Raw genomic sequence first — 13,494 nt, 5'->3', positions numbered from 1 at the left:
AAAAATGTTACACTGGGTGCAACTAAAACTAAACTATTAATTATAATTTATTGGTTTGTTAATGGTAAAATAACTACAAACTTAGATTAATATACCATCTATTTGCCATTTATAAATGATTTAGTTAGTTCAACATTATAAAAATATGTATTTACCATTTTAAACAACCTATATACGGTTTAGAAATGATGATTAAACATTAATAAACTATCTGTTTACCATTTATAAATGATGGTTATTGTAAAGTGTTACCAAAGTGCCACCTATTGGTTGACTAGATTAATACACCAGATAGAAGTTGAGGCTCAGCTTGTGACGTGTAGTCTCCAAAAGCACCAAATCCAGACTTCTTCATCACATCCAGACTAGAAAACAAAGCAGCGTGGAGCCCTACTGTAAATTTACCTCTAAAGTTCTGGCTGTAAACTCCATGAGGCCAGTTTCAGTTTGATGATGATATACCAAGTAAAACTGGAGACAAGCTCAAATATATTTTGAATAAAATGATAGAACTGGATGTAACCCTCTTATATGTTAGATTTGCAACCGTTGTTCACATTTGCAACATTTAAACCTTTTTATTGAGAATGAAAGTGTTTTGAAAGTTAAAAAAAATGACATTTTATGTTGGACTACAGGACTAAAAAAGACACAAATTGACCAAAAAAAGACACAAAATGACTTACAAAGACATGAAAAGGATTCAAAAATGGACAAAATAGTCCAAGACTCCATAGAGTTAAAGAGCAAATCAATGTTTTTGGTGCATTGTGGTGACAAACTGTCAATAGGTTTTTGTCCATTCTTCATTTGCTTTATGTAGAAAATTTAAATTTCTGTACTTACTTTATCAAAGGAAGAGCATTAGAATACCATCTTGTGTTTATACTAATTTTAATGCTTCTTATTATTGATGTCAGTTCCCCACTTGTCTTTGTTCATGTGCAATTATATTGAACTTAAAGTAGGCTGGTTAACCCTTTGATGCACAACATATGGACAACCCTTCTAATACACACATGGGTGAAAAATGACTCATTCATCCAAATTTGATTAAAAATTAAATGACTTAATACTATAATATAATATATATACTAATAGTAATTTGTTTCAAATAGTTACTTTCCGCACTCATATCACGGTACTTAATATATTTAACATGTCTATGTATCATTTTGTCACACATACACTGTATCTGGAAGGTTTTCACTTTTTCCACATTTTTTTATGGTTCAGCCTGATTCCAAAATTGATTAAATTTTCCTTAAAATTATACACACAATGCCCCATAATTAAATGTTTGACCCATGTTGTGCATTGGAAGAGTAGTGATACAAAAAGGATTTTTATTCAAAAAGTAAGAAATGAAAACAAAAAATTAGGATGTTTGATGATCAAAAACAAGTTGATTTAGGAAAACCTGGAATATTAAATGATGAAATTCATTTATTGCAAATATATAGAAAATTAAAAAATTAGTCGGGTCTCTTTAGACCCATGTTGTGCATCAAAGGGTTAAAATGCCACATTTGCCGTGCTGCAGCTTGACTTGATGGAAAGATGGACGACATGACAGCTCCACACAAGTTTGACCAAAATATCTCAATCACCCCCTGGTGGCGGGCTGCAGGGCTGAAATGAGTCACATAAAGCTGATTTCCAAACACATAACAGGAGATAAAAAAGTATAAAACATTCAGAAGTCAAAATCACAATAAGGATAATTGTCCCACACTAATTTGATCTATTTTGTCAATCAAATTTAGCATCTGACTCAGTAACATCAACATTATTACTAAAGTAATGACGGATTAAGACATTATGCAGTGAACAGCTTCTAAACTTCCATGCGAAACTGCAGTGTAGGATTCTTCATTTTCTGCTTGTAGTCCTCATCAAACCTTTCATTCTGGGCCACAGTGAAGTGGTTCTTCCAGTCCCCAGCTTTCCCTGGAGAAACAGAGAGCATCATTTAGCTAACTGATAAATAAAATAAGTGATAAATATGCATATTTTGGTGCAAACAGATAAGCAAGGAACTTTTTTCTCAATTTCACTATACCTTTTCTCATGAAAGGAGACAACCTTTGGTTCATGCTTTGGACATGGGAATTGTTGGTCATCTTGTTTTGTTTCATATTGTCAAACTTCACTTCAGTTATGACTCTTTCTTTCTCCTCAGCTGAACGAACCAAACCAAGGAAAGAACAGAGTCGGTCAATCTCTCGTCTGGTGTCCTGCAGAAAAGGTAAGAATCCTAGCGTCACCCTTGTAACACGTAACTTAGATTAGAACAGAATGCCTTTATAATCACTATACACATTGTGTACAATGAGATCTGACTCCAAAAGGCAGTGCAACAATAAATAAAATATATACACTACCGGTCAAAAGTTTTAGAACACCCCAATTTTTCCAGAATTCCAGAAACTGCCAGAGGTAAATAAAAAAAGGTAAGCTTAACCAAAACTGAAAGATAATGTACATTTCAGAATTATACAAGTAGGCCTTTTTCAGGGAACAAGAAATGGGTTAACAACTTAACTCTATGGAGTCTTGGGCTATTTTGTCCATTTTTGAATTCTTTTCATGTCTTTGTAAGTCATTTTGTGTCTTTCTTTGGTCATTTTGTTTCTTTTTTTAGTCATTTTGTCTTTTTTTGGTCATTTTGTGTCTTTTTTTAGTCATTTTGTGTCTTTTTTTTGGTCATTTTGTTTCTTTTTTTAGTCCTTTAGTCCAACATAAAATGTGATTTTGAATCTTTTTTTTTACTTTCAAAACACTATCATGCTCAATAAAGAATTTTAAATGTTACAAATGTGCATTAATTTCAGAGTACACTGAGACATTAAACTGCATAATTTTTCAATTAAATTCTGGAGAAGTTGGTGTGTTCTAAAACTTTTGACCAGTAGTGTATGAAATATAAAATATACAATTTAAACATAAACATACATAGGCAAATAAATGTAAAGAAAAATATATATGATATAATGTAAACATAGGCAAGAAAGGAAGGTAAGGTGCACAGTCTTCAATACAATTCAATTTGCCAGAAGCAGATATGATGCTATGCAGTGTTCATAAATATATTGCACGTTGAAGTACAATTTATTGCACAAATTGCACATTGCCAAGTATAGTATATCTAAAAAAGAATATTGCACAGTAATTAAGTCCATATGAAAATCAGTGCATCATAGTAATATATCTGACCAACATCCAGTCTTAAAGAGGCTATATTATGCCGACACATCTCTTTTAGCATTATACTGGGTACTAGAGGTTTAAATGGTATAAAGTGCATGTTGTTGAACAGCAAATAATCTGGGTACAAAGAAAGGTGCAAGGGGCAAATGGGTTGGTTTGTTGATTAATCATAGGTGTGTTTTGGGCGTAACATGTCATTACTATTACCTTCAAAAGCCAGGTGTGGCTGGACATTGCTATTTAAATGCCGGATCCTGTAAACGCAAGTGGCTTTCTGCCTCAATTAAATTTGGGGCCATAATAACGATTACCCAAGGAGGAGCACTACTGTGTGTAACAGGTTTGCATCAGGAACCACCCAATATAGGTGCAAGAAAAATGCTGCACCATTGACTTTAGACCAGGTTTTTGTTGGTCAATGGCATATTTTGCATTCTACTGCCTCAAAATAACAGAGCTCCAAAAATGTACCTGACCACATCTTAATTAAAGACTAACAAACCAATGAGCGCACAGTACAGTTGCGACTTGCTGATGACCATTAGAAAAAATGCAGGTTTAACCCATAAGAACCCATGGTGACACCCGTGTAACAAACACGTTAAATCTTCTATTTTTTGTTACTAGGCTAAGTTTAAACCCATTTAACAATTCTAATCCGTTAATAGGGTTTCCTGTTTTGCATTTAACTTGTTTTGACCATATTTCCTGAACAAATTAAAGTCACAATTTTGATAAACAAAAAGACACATGGGTATTTGTATTTATTTATTATCGATTTATTATTATTATGCTACTTAAAAACAAATCTAAAAAATAGTTTGTTGTTAAACAGAACTAATAATGTCACAATTTTGATAGATGTTGTGGAGATGCAGAGAAAACGGCAAATTTGTGTCTAGTTTTTATTTTATTTTAAAATACGAAATATTATAAACATAAATATTATAAACATAAATACTATAAGCGCCCAATGTAATGTTTGTCACATCACAGATCTTTTACATTTAGGGATAGTGTTTTTGAAAACACATCAGAAATGGTGGTATATCCCCCATAACTTTCCTTTAAGGATAACTGGGTCTGGGTTCTTATGGGTTAAGGCACTTCTGTATTGGCTTCACTTTCAGACTTGGACGTTTTCAGCTTGCTTCTTATTTTCCTTACAGACACGATCATCTAAATTTCCTCAAGAAAGTGAATATTTCCCCAAAAAACTGAATGACCAGCAGAGGTATAGCCTATAGAATCCATTTTCAAAACATTTGGTTTTTTTAATGAATAACACAGTGGACATTTTTCATAACATGATCAAGGCTATTTTGAAGATTAACAGACTTCTTGAAACCAACCCACAACCTCAGCTCACCTCAATCATATCTTCGTAAAACATGTAGTGAAGATTTTTATAAGACTCTTTCTTCTCCCACCAGCTGTTCACGTGGTCGTACCAGGATCCAAACACCACTGAAGCCACAGAATAAGAATTGAGCTGACATTTAGGGAATTACACGATATTGGCGCTGAAACCACTTTGAACTCACCCTTTCCCTCCATGAAATCCTGCAGAAAGGTGCTCCAGTCTCCTGGTTCTGGCAAGCCATGGTTCATGCGGGCAAAGTGGTAAAAGGAAACCACATCGTCCTTTGCATTACGAGCCACATAGACGATCTACAGAAAGAGAAAACAAATCATTATTATCTATCTAATTCTATGTCATAATTAAAGGTTCAGCAACTGTCATTAAAATGATCGTAACACATTATGAGGTCAAGTATCATAATACTTTATAATTGCTGGTCAGCCACTGATGTAGGCTAATTCTAACCCTTTAATGCACTGTACATTATATACACACAATACAACAATACATGATAGACAGGGGCTTGCAAAAAGTATTACTCTAATGTCATTATAAATGCTTCATAACATGCTTTAATTTTTGTTATAATTGATTATGGATATGCATGAGTGCTATAATGTATACAGTGTAATACGCAGATAATAATGATTTATAAGTGTGTTTATAATGCATTATAGATATGGGCTTCATAGAAAGTGTTGCCAAACATACATAACTTGCATATTTCTCAGGCTACATACTGCATGCGCATAATATTTACCCTGCAGTTTTGCTCCCAGAAGGACTTGGGTATAAGCTGGACTGGTAGATGAGTTTTAATGAGACGAGGTGTGGTGGGAAGCTGGTCTGCAAGGTCTGTACCTTTGTGAAGAGAAGCATTAGTCAGTGACTAACCTCATGCATCGTTTACACACCAAACAACAAGATACACTTAGACATCTTACTTTGCCAGGCATCTGACCTGTTCTGAACTGGCATTTTTAAAATGGGCACTGTAAATACTGACAGTAAGTTTCCTGCTCAGTCCCAAACTGCAGACAAGGTTAGCAACAAACTGGTGAACATTGTGGATCATTTAGCAGCTAAATGGCCAGATGATTCACTCAGGACTCGGTGGAGGAGACCAAAAAATAGAGTGAAAAAAGAGTGAATATTGGATTAGCTACAATCAGGTGATCCATAACGACAGGATGTGCCCCCCTCGTGCCTCCATGGTTGAAAAAGCGCGCTCTGTAGCTCTCAAAGTGCACAAAATTGATGCATTTTACTTAAAAATGTACAAATTTTGCATGCCCCTGGACCCCCCTACATGGTTCGGTTTCGGTGGTTTTAATTGTCAGTACCATATCATTAATTACTTTGATCTGGATCTCCTTTAACTTAATGCTCATCGTAATCAAGGAAGAGGACTTTTTCATCATACATGATGAATCATAACTTTTTGCTGCTGGTGGGACTCTTGTTGTGCAGAAGATGCCCTTTTTATTTATTCGCCTCTGCCCTTCAAACAGTCTGAGTCCGCCACTGATCGGCACGTTATCGGTATCGGCCGATATTGGCTTGAAAATGAACTATAATGTGGTGCACATCACCTCTGTTGCACCTTGTTTGTAGCTCATAGAATTGTGCAGTGTAGTCTGAGCCCACCTATTTATTTATGTTCTGATTAGGGACTGAAGCTGCTTATATTTTTTGTCCTTTTTGTGATTTTGTTTGCACGGTGCAGATTGAGTCGTCACATATTGGGCTCCTGTTTAAAGTTAAATTTGAATTTAAGCAGCAGTCTGTAAGGCACATGTATTATTGTTTTATTCAATTTGGGTTTAATTGCTGTACAGTTGCACTTTTCACATGTTCCCAGTGAACACAGGTTATGTTTACTTATTATGTTAATTGGGAAATTGGCCAAGTTTGCCCTGATTGTGGGTATTAGTTGTGCGCGGAAAAAAATATCGGTATCGGTCAACGGCTAAATGAGTTTAAAAAAACGGCATATCGGTTATCGGCAAAAAATCCAATATCGTGCATCTCTAGTCAATAAGCAACTAAACTGAACTTAAAAGGTGACATGTTGATGTGTTTACAACTTGTTTATCACTGCCCACAAGGGACCACAAACACATCAGCAAATAGTTGACCGTTTCCACATCCAACAGCCTGTTGATCCCATCACACAATATTAAGGGCATGTATACGAACAAAACTGATGTGAGGTAAGTTGCTCCCAGAATCCTTTGTCACGACTTTGTACAGCTACCTATAAAATAGATCCTGCTTGCAATACTATTAAACAATCAATCATACAAGTTGAATAATTTATGGAGGTAAAGTGGAGGTTAAAGTTTTTACAATGCAATATTAGTGATATGAGTGACTCTGATTGTGATTCAACCTTTGGGTCGAGGTGGTTTGCAAAACTCAAGAAATGGCACTCTGTCCTGGAGAGGGACGGACGCCTGACGCTCTGGACACGTCTGCCCAAAATGCAGAAGATCCAGGATGTAACCGGCCCATGTGGTTCCTGAGATTAAAACACATAGATAAGATAGATAGATAAAACTTTATTGATCCCTTGGGATGGCTCCCTCAGGGAAATTGAGTTTCCGGCAGCAAACAGGTTAAAAAGCACACAGTATCAAAAGTAAGAAAAAAAAGTAAAAGAACAATTTATATACAATAAATATGAGGTGTATGGGTTTTTAAATAGTCCTTATGTATTTCTTATTGTGGTGGCTACTACTCCTACTGGCTTCTGGTTATGTACACATTACATGTACACATTACGTTCAGTGGCATGACAATAAGATATGTATGAATCCAGGACATTCATCATAATATTCATCATAATATGAAAGAATTAAAATACAATTTGTATACAATTATAATAGTTTCATTCATTTGCACACACAAACCCACCTGCTTTAGGATAAGTAACGATGAGAATATCATCTGGTCTAGCTTTAAAGTTCTGCACGTTGTCCCAGTTGTCAGTGAAGTTCCTGCTCATGGAGATTCCATGGAAGTCAAACATTTTTGGCCGAGCCGGGAGCTCCATCTGTGAGAATTACTTATTTTAGATTTAAAATTCCAGTAGTTTATTTTGAATTTAATCCATGTTGCATAGACTTACAAACTAAAACACAATACCCATAGCCTTATTTATATACAGTCTATGCCCCAGGCGGCAATCTCCGTGTCTGAGCCATAGACGCAAACCAGGAAGTGCTTTAAGCTGCATTCTGCCGAAAATTCCAGCAGGGGGCGCTAAGTTTGGCTGCAAAAAAATTCTGTCCATTCATTTCAGTGCAAAATTTGAAAACTTCTCACTTGATTTATTACCTCAGAAATTTTTTTAAGGACAACACTATGGTCTCAATCGCTAGTAAAAAATCATCTTCAAGAAAATTTGATGTCAATAGTTCTAATAATGGCAACATTTAGAAGAAAATAGAAGATAAAGAGTCATACGATTTGGGGCGGGGCTACCTTTGATTGACAGGTCACTTATAAGACAAGCCGTCATCAGGAGAGAAGCAGAGCAATGCGTATCCACGGCAACGTGTCAATAAAGTTATATATAACGTTATATAGATAGAAAAGAGGACGTTTACAGATCAGATCATAATTTTGACCCTTTCACTGTATTTTCACTTAATGACAGTTTATTTGAACGTTTTGTTCAATAAAAATGTCTTGTTCAGCGTTTGGTTGGACTAACAGACACTCCAAGGAGTCGCTGCTCAGTTTTCTGAGGTCAGTAACGTACATTTATTTTTTGTTTTTTGCTAGCCAAAACTAACATCCCAGTTAATGCTCCAATTAATGCTAACATGAATTAGCAGCGGCTTCTCTCAGTCAGGTTGAGGTGTAGAGAGGCTGTAGTCAGTGATCAGATCCCTCTCCTCCTCCACAGTCCAAATATGGTCTGTTTCCCGTATCGGAAACAAGATGGCGACGAGTGTAACGCTGAACTCAAGGCTTCCAACGTAACCTTTGTTACTGCTTTTTAAGACCCACTCCAGTTTATTTCTGCATTTTTATGATATTTTATATTTTTCTGAGTCAGTGATTAAAGTTTAAGCTGCAGGTTAAAATGTGACTGCCCCTGCTTATCTGCTTATGTGTTTGTTTTGCAGCAGTTAACCATGATTTGTCAAAGGTGTGTGAAGATGTGATTGTGGTGTCTGTATCTTTTTGCTGCTTTTCTCATGGCCCACCGCCAGGCTTTTACAGGTGCACAACCTCTTTGTGTAGTTAACCCTCCTGTTATGTTGCGGGTCAAATTGACCCATTTCAAAATAAAAAATCTAAAAATAAAATAGTTAAAAGTATTTTTTCATAAAAAGATTTTTAGTAAAATAAAAAAAAATAAAAAAATCAATGTGATGTAAAACCATTGTATTTTATATGTAGGTCTTTCCGATGTACATAAAAAAAAGTTTTAACCTGCATTTTTTTTTAACGAAAAACGAGTGAATTATCCTCATTGAACCATTGCACTAAATATTGAAATATAAACAATGTTGTTTATTATTATTATTATTATTATTATTAATTATTGGGATCTTTTAGTTTTTGACACTTTTGGATAATTAAACATGCCCCGGGATATTACTGTTCCTGAAAAAACGTAACAGGAGGGTTAACTGACTGTCCTCAGTTTATTTACAATTTCCTCAACCTCAGTTTAATGTATTGTTTATTTTCATAATGGTATTTGTATGTGTGGTGAGTGAGTGCTATCAAGTTTCCATAAATCGGCGGTTATACACAGGGGCCTACAGGGGCCCCTGCCCCTGTGAAGAAGCCCTTGGCCCCTGCTGTGGCCCCTGTGTCAAATTAATAATAAAATGATGAAAAACGATGAACGACAGAACAATTCTTACTTATTTTTTATTCAAACAATACCTCATTGTTGACAAAGGGAACCCAGAATGTGTACATTGTTTCATAGTTTAATTGTTCAATTAAAGCTTGTGGAAATATAAAATAAGATCATTATTACTGTCCTGCACTTCCTGTCCTGCACATAAAAAAGGCTATTGTGCACAAAAATGAGAAAATGTCATTGTTGTACAAAAATAATTGTTATTGTTGGTGAGTCTCATTGTTTCAGTGTATTTGTATCTTCCAAATATACTTAAATGAGATGTTTAAATAAGCTAAAATAAAGGTTTTGAATGCTTAGATATCATCTTTGCGGTTTTTTATTGTGCCCCTCTGATTAAACACTGGCCCCTCCTTGGCCCCCACAGGAACACTGGTCTAGAACCACCACTGATCACAGTATTTGGAGGGTTACTTTTGAAGTTTTTTCACTATAGGTCACTAAATACATACTCTGAGAAGTGCATATGTTACACATTCTAATAGGTTACTCAAATCAAGTAATGTGTTCCAAATACTACTGATTCTCCTTGGCTTTCAGTCCCAGCTAGGCAAGAATCCTTGGCTTTCTTTTTTACTTTTTTTACCCTTTTATTTGTCTTTTTATCTCTTACACTGTTTTGGATTGAGTTTTTATTACTATTTTATTCTATTTTATTTTATTGTTTTTACTGTTTTATTGTTTTCATTGTTTTTATTGTTTTTATTTATACCTATTTGTGTATGATTTATTCTATTTTAATAACTGTACAGCACTTTGGTCAACTGAGGTTGTTTTTAAATGTGCTCTATAAATAAACTTTGACTTGACTTGACTTGACTGATTGGAGTACTTTAAAATCATACAGCTGAGCTCTATTGTCTGTGTCTCAAGTCTTCTAAGTCAAACAACCACACAAGTCCTTTGTTACTACTTTCAGATTCGACCCACAGAAGCATTTCTTACCGTTAGCAGGTGATCAACTCGTCTTCACACGTAAAAAGCAAAGTCACAGTGACATACATAAAACAACAATAATAGTCTGCAGCTTCTTTGCCCTTCCGGTTTACTGTTGAAAAATAATCCAGATCTGCCTCCGCATTTTAATCATTAATCCGGGTAAAATATTAACCTTCACAATCATTCATGTGCCAAATCACTTTAAAGTGCAACTCACTTATTCCAATTCCTGTTGTTTCTTTTTATCAGCTTTTATCACTGTATCCAACTGGCCAAACATGTGAACCGGTGTTATCTATCAAGTCAGAGGTGAACTCTTTGTTAGGTTAAATCAGGCCAAACAACATTATAATCATTCATAATTGTATGTGTTTAATACATTGTGGTGTTTCTTCCATTGAATTGCAGGCTGTTTTTAATGTTCAAGTTCAGCTTTTCTGGCTTAAACAGGTTTTAAATGCTGACAAAACTAAGGCAATGCATTTCTCAAATGCTAGGATGAAAACTTTGACTATTATGATTACAAGAAGTGGTCTCCTGTTATAAATATCTTGATATTTGGCTTGATAACTGCCTTTCTTTTAACCCATAAGAACCCAGACGTATTTATCCTTGAAGGAAAATTATGGGGGATATAACACAGACCAAGTGGAACCACATAGAACACATTTATGATGTTTTAAAAAAAAATAGTACCCCTAAATATCAAAGATCTGTGATATGACATACGACTCCATACGATACAATGGGCGTTTAAGGTATTTATGTTTATAATATTTCTTATTTAAAATAAAAAACTAGACATGTTTTCTGCTTACAGAGACACAGATTTGCCTTTTTCTTTGCATCTCCACAACATTTATCAAAACTGTGACATTAATAGTGCTGCTTAACAACAAATTATTTTTAAGATTTGTTTTAAGTAACAAAATAATAATAAATCAATAATAAATAAAAACAAATAACCATCTGCCTTTTTGTATGCATCTCCATAACATATATCAAAATTGTGACTTTAATTTGTTCAGGAAAAGTCGTCAAAACAAGTTAAATACAATACAGGACAAACTATTAACGGATTAGAATTGTTAAATGGGTTTAAATTTAGTCTAGTAAAAAAAAAAATTTTTTTGAAATTAGCTACTTTTTCACATTTCTGTTTCCAGTCATAGCCACATTTTGGAGAAGTCACTTCCTGTTAAAGTCACATGACCACCACACCAGGGTGTTGAGTATACGTCACTTAGAGATTTAATGAGTTAATGTGAAGCATAAAGCTGAATATAGGAGATTATAGAAGATTTAAAGTGTTTGTTAGACGGGTGTCACCATGGGTTCTTATGGGTTAAAACTCACGTTGATGATCTTTTTAAAAAGCTGAGGCTGAAGTTTGGGTTTAATTTCAGAAACAAGTCCAATCCTCCTTTGGGGCCAGAAGAAGACTTGCTTCTAACACATTTTTTATACTTCTTGGTGACAGTTATCTGCTGTATATGAATCAATCTGCATATTGTTTGATTTGTTATATACTGCATAAAATGCACTTTTTTGTAGGTTTGTAACTAAATACAAAGCAAGTCAACATTGTTTGTTTAACTCCAAGGCTGGTTGGCCGTCTCTTACCTTTTGTGACTCGGTCATTTATTTGCAAAGTCATTGTGGTTAAACTCCCATCTTATATTTGCACTTTAATCTCACAGAAATCTGACTGTAGTTACAGTCTGACGAAAGTAAAGATATAAATATTTTATGTGTTTTTATATTTATACTTTTTATATTTTTTATTTTCCACGTTATTGTATTTTATTGTTGTTGTCTGTTAATGTTAAAGCTGTCTTCTTGGCCAGGACTCCCTTGTAAAAGGGTGGTACTTAGATATGGGTTTAACAAAAGTGAATAAATGAATTGTGGCTCAGCAATTTCATGCACAACATGAAATTAAGCCACAAAGTCCACCAACTCCATGTGTGGTTTATTTACAATGAATTGTTATAGCTGGAACATACAGAATTTTTATTTAGCTCAGTGTGTGTCATGGTCAACAAAGTAAACAAAAGGTTCCCTAAACTCACCATGTGATTAATCATACCTAACCTAAAAGAAAATTAAAGGAACCAAAATACTAAATATTAGCCCCGTTTTTCTGAACATGTGCAAAAAAAAAAAATTCCAACTAGAACATTTTTTTTTGCATGAAAACTCCAAATTCTGTGAAAATAATCATGTTAACCCTATAAAGCCAAGTGTATCATATTTATTTAGTTATTTTTGAGACCTCTACATCATCAAAAACCTGATGTATACATGTGTTGAAGATAAACAAACTGAGCAACAAATTGCACAAAAATACCAGATGTAGCAAAAATGATATGCAGGTTCCACAAATGGATCAGTCATTGCTGCATTAAAAAACTTCATATCAGCAGATGTATGATGTTGTGTTTTATGGAAAAAGTATGTATTTTGCATGTTTGAGGAAAAAGGAAAAGTCAAAGTCTTAATAGGTTAAAAATGTTAGGGTTTATATGTTTTTGTTAGTTCGAGAAAAACAAACTGTGAGCAACAAATTGCACAAAAAGACCTGATGTATCAAATATGATACAAATTAGAATTCATATATGCAATTTTTTTATTAATTAAAATTTGTCAGCAGGTTAATAAGCACTCAGTTTTTACAAAAATTGAATTTTCTGGCAATTATTTCATGGTTCAGGCTTTATAGGGTTAATTTAGAAATTGGGGATATCAGTTTTTTTTTCCATGCATCTGCTTCTTTAAACATTAAGATGTTTATAAAAACAAAAATAGAAGTGTAAGTATAAACTACAGTCCCAATTCCAAAGAAGTTTGCTATATAATAAAAGTGCTGTATAAAATGTAAATAACACTGACTGAGATAATTTGGTTTTTAATGTAATTCTAATTAAAAACTGACCAGGACAATATGTTTATTGTTCAAAATGTAAACATTTTTATTTGGAAATATTTCTTAGACTTTTTGTTTGTACCATTTTAATTTTCAAGATTTCACACACAGAAGAAAACAAAATGAATATGAATGAGAACTTAAAGTTGTATTGCCAATATATAATTT

The 13,494-nt window shown here is 34.2% G+C and overlaps 1 protein-coding gene across 1 annotated transcript; it reads right to left on the bottom strand.

Annotated features, from left to right (window-relative positions):
• Nucleotides 1-631: 631 nt before the first annotated feature.
• On the bottom strand, nucleotides 632-10,526 carry LOC131971287 (cytosolic sulfotransferase 2-like). Its single transcript, XM_059332646.1, has 8 exons — nucleotides 10,407-10,526; nucleotides 7,490-7,628; nucleotides 6,966-7,094; nucleotides 5,334-5,434; nucleotides 4,755-4,881; nucleotides 4,580-4,677; nucleotides 2,063-2,237; nucleotides 632-1,950 (listed from the first exon to the last, which is right to left on the bottom strand). Exons 2-8 carry the CDS (start codon nucleotides 7,626-7,628, stop codon nucleotides 1,838-1,840), a joined length of 882 nt encoding a protein of 293 aa, XP_059188629.1. The 5' UTR covers nucleotides 10,407-10,526; the 3' UTR covers nucleotides 632-1,837.
• Between the last annotated feature and the right edge of the window lie 2,968 nt (nucleotides 10,527-13,494).

Source organism: Centropristis striata, chromosome 5 (genome assembly GCF_030273125.1).
Source record: "Centropristis striata isolate RG_2023a ecotype Rhode Island chromosome 5, C.striata_1.0, whole genome shotgun sequence".
Taxonomy (NCBI): Eukaryota; Metazoa; Chordata; class Actinopteri; order Perciformes; family Serranidae; genus Centropristis; species Centropristis striata.
This window is presented reverse-complemented; position numbering and strand designations above follow the sequence as displayed.

Bases quoted from the DNA above. Each gene is read 5' to 3' on its own strand.
- LOC131971287 (XM_059332646.1), bottom strand. From the start codon at position 7,628: ATGGAGCTCCCGGCTCGGCCAAAAATGTTTGACTTCCATGGAATCTCC. The intron at 4,678-4,754 runs GTGAGTTCAAAG...CTGTGGCTTCAG, and splicing joins GGATTTCATGGAGGGAAAGG to TGGTGTTTGGATCCTGGTAC. The intron at 2,238-4,579 runs GTGAGCTGAGGT...CCTTTTCTGCAG, and splicing joins TTTACGAAGATATGATTGAG to GACACCAGACGAGAGATTGA.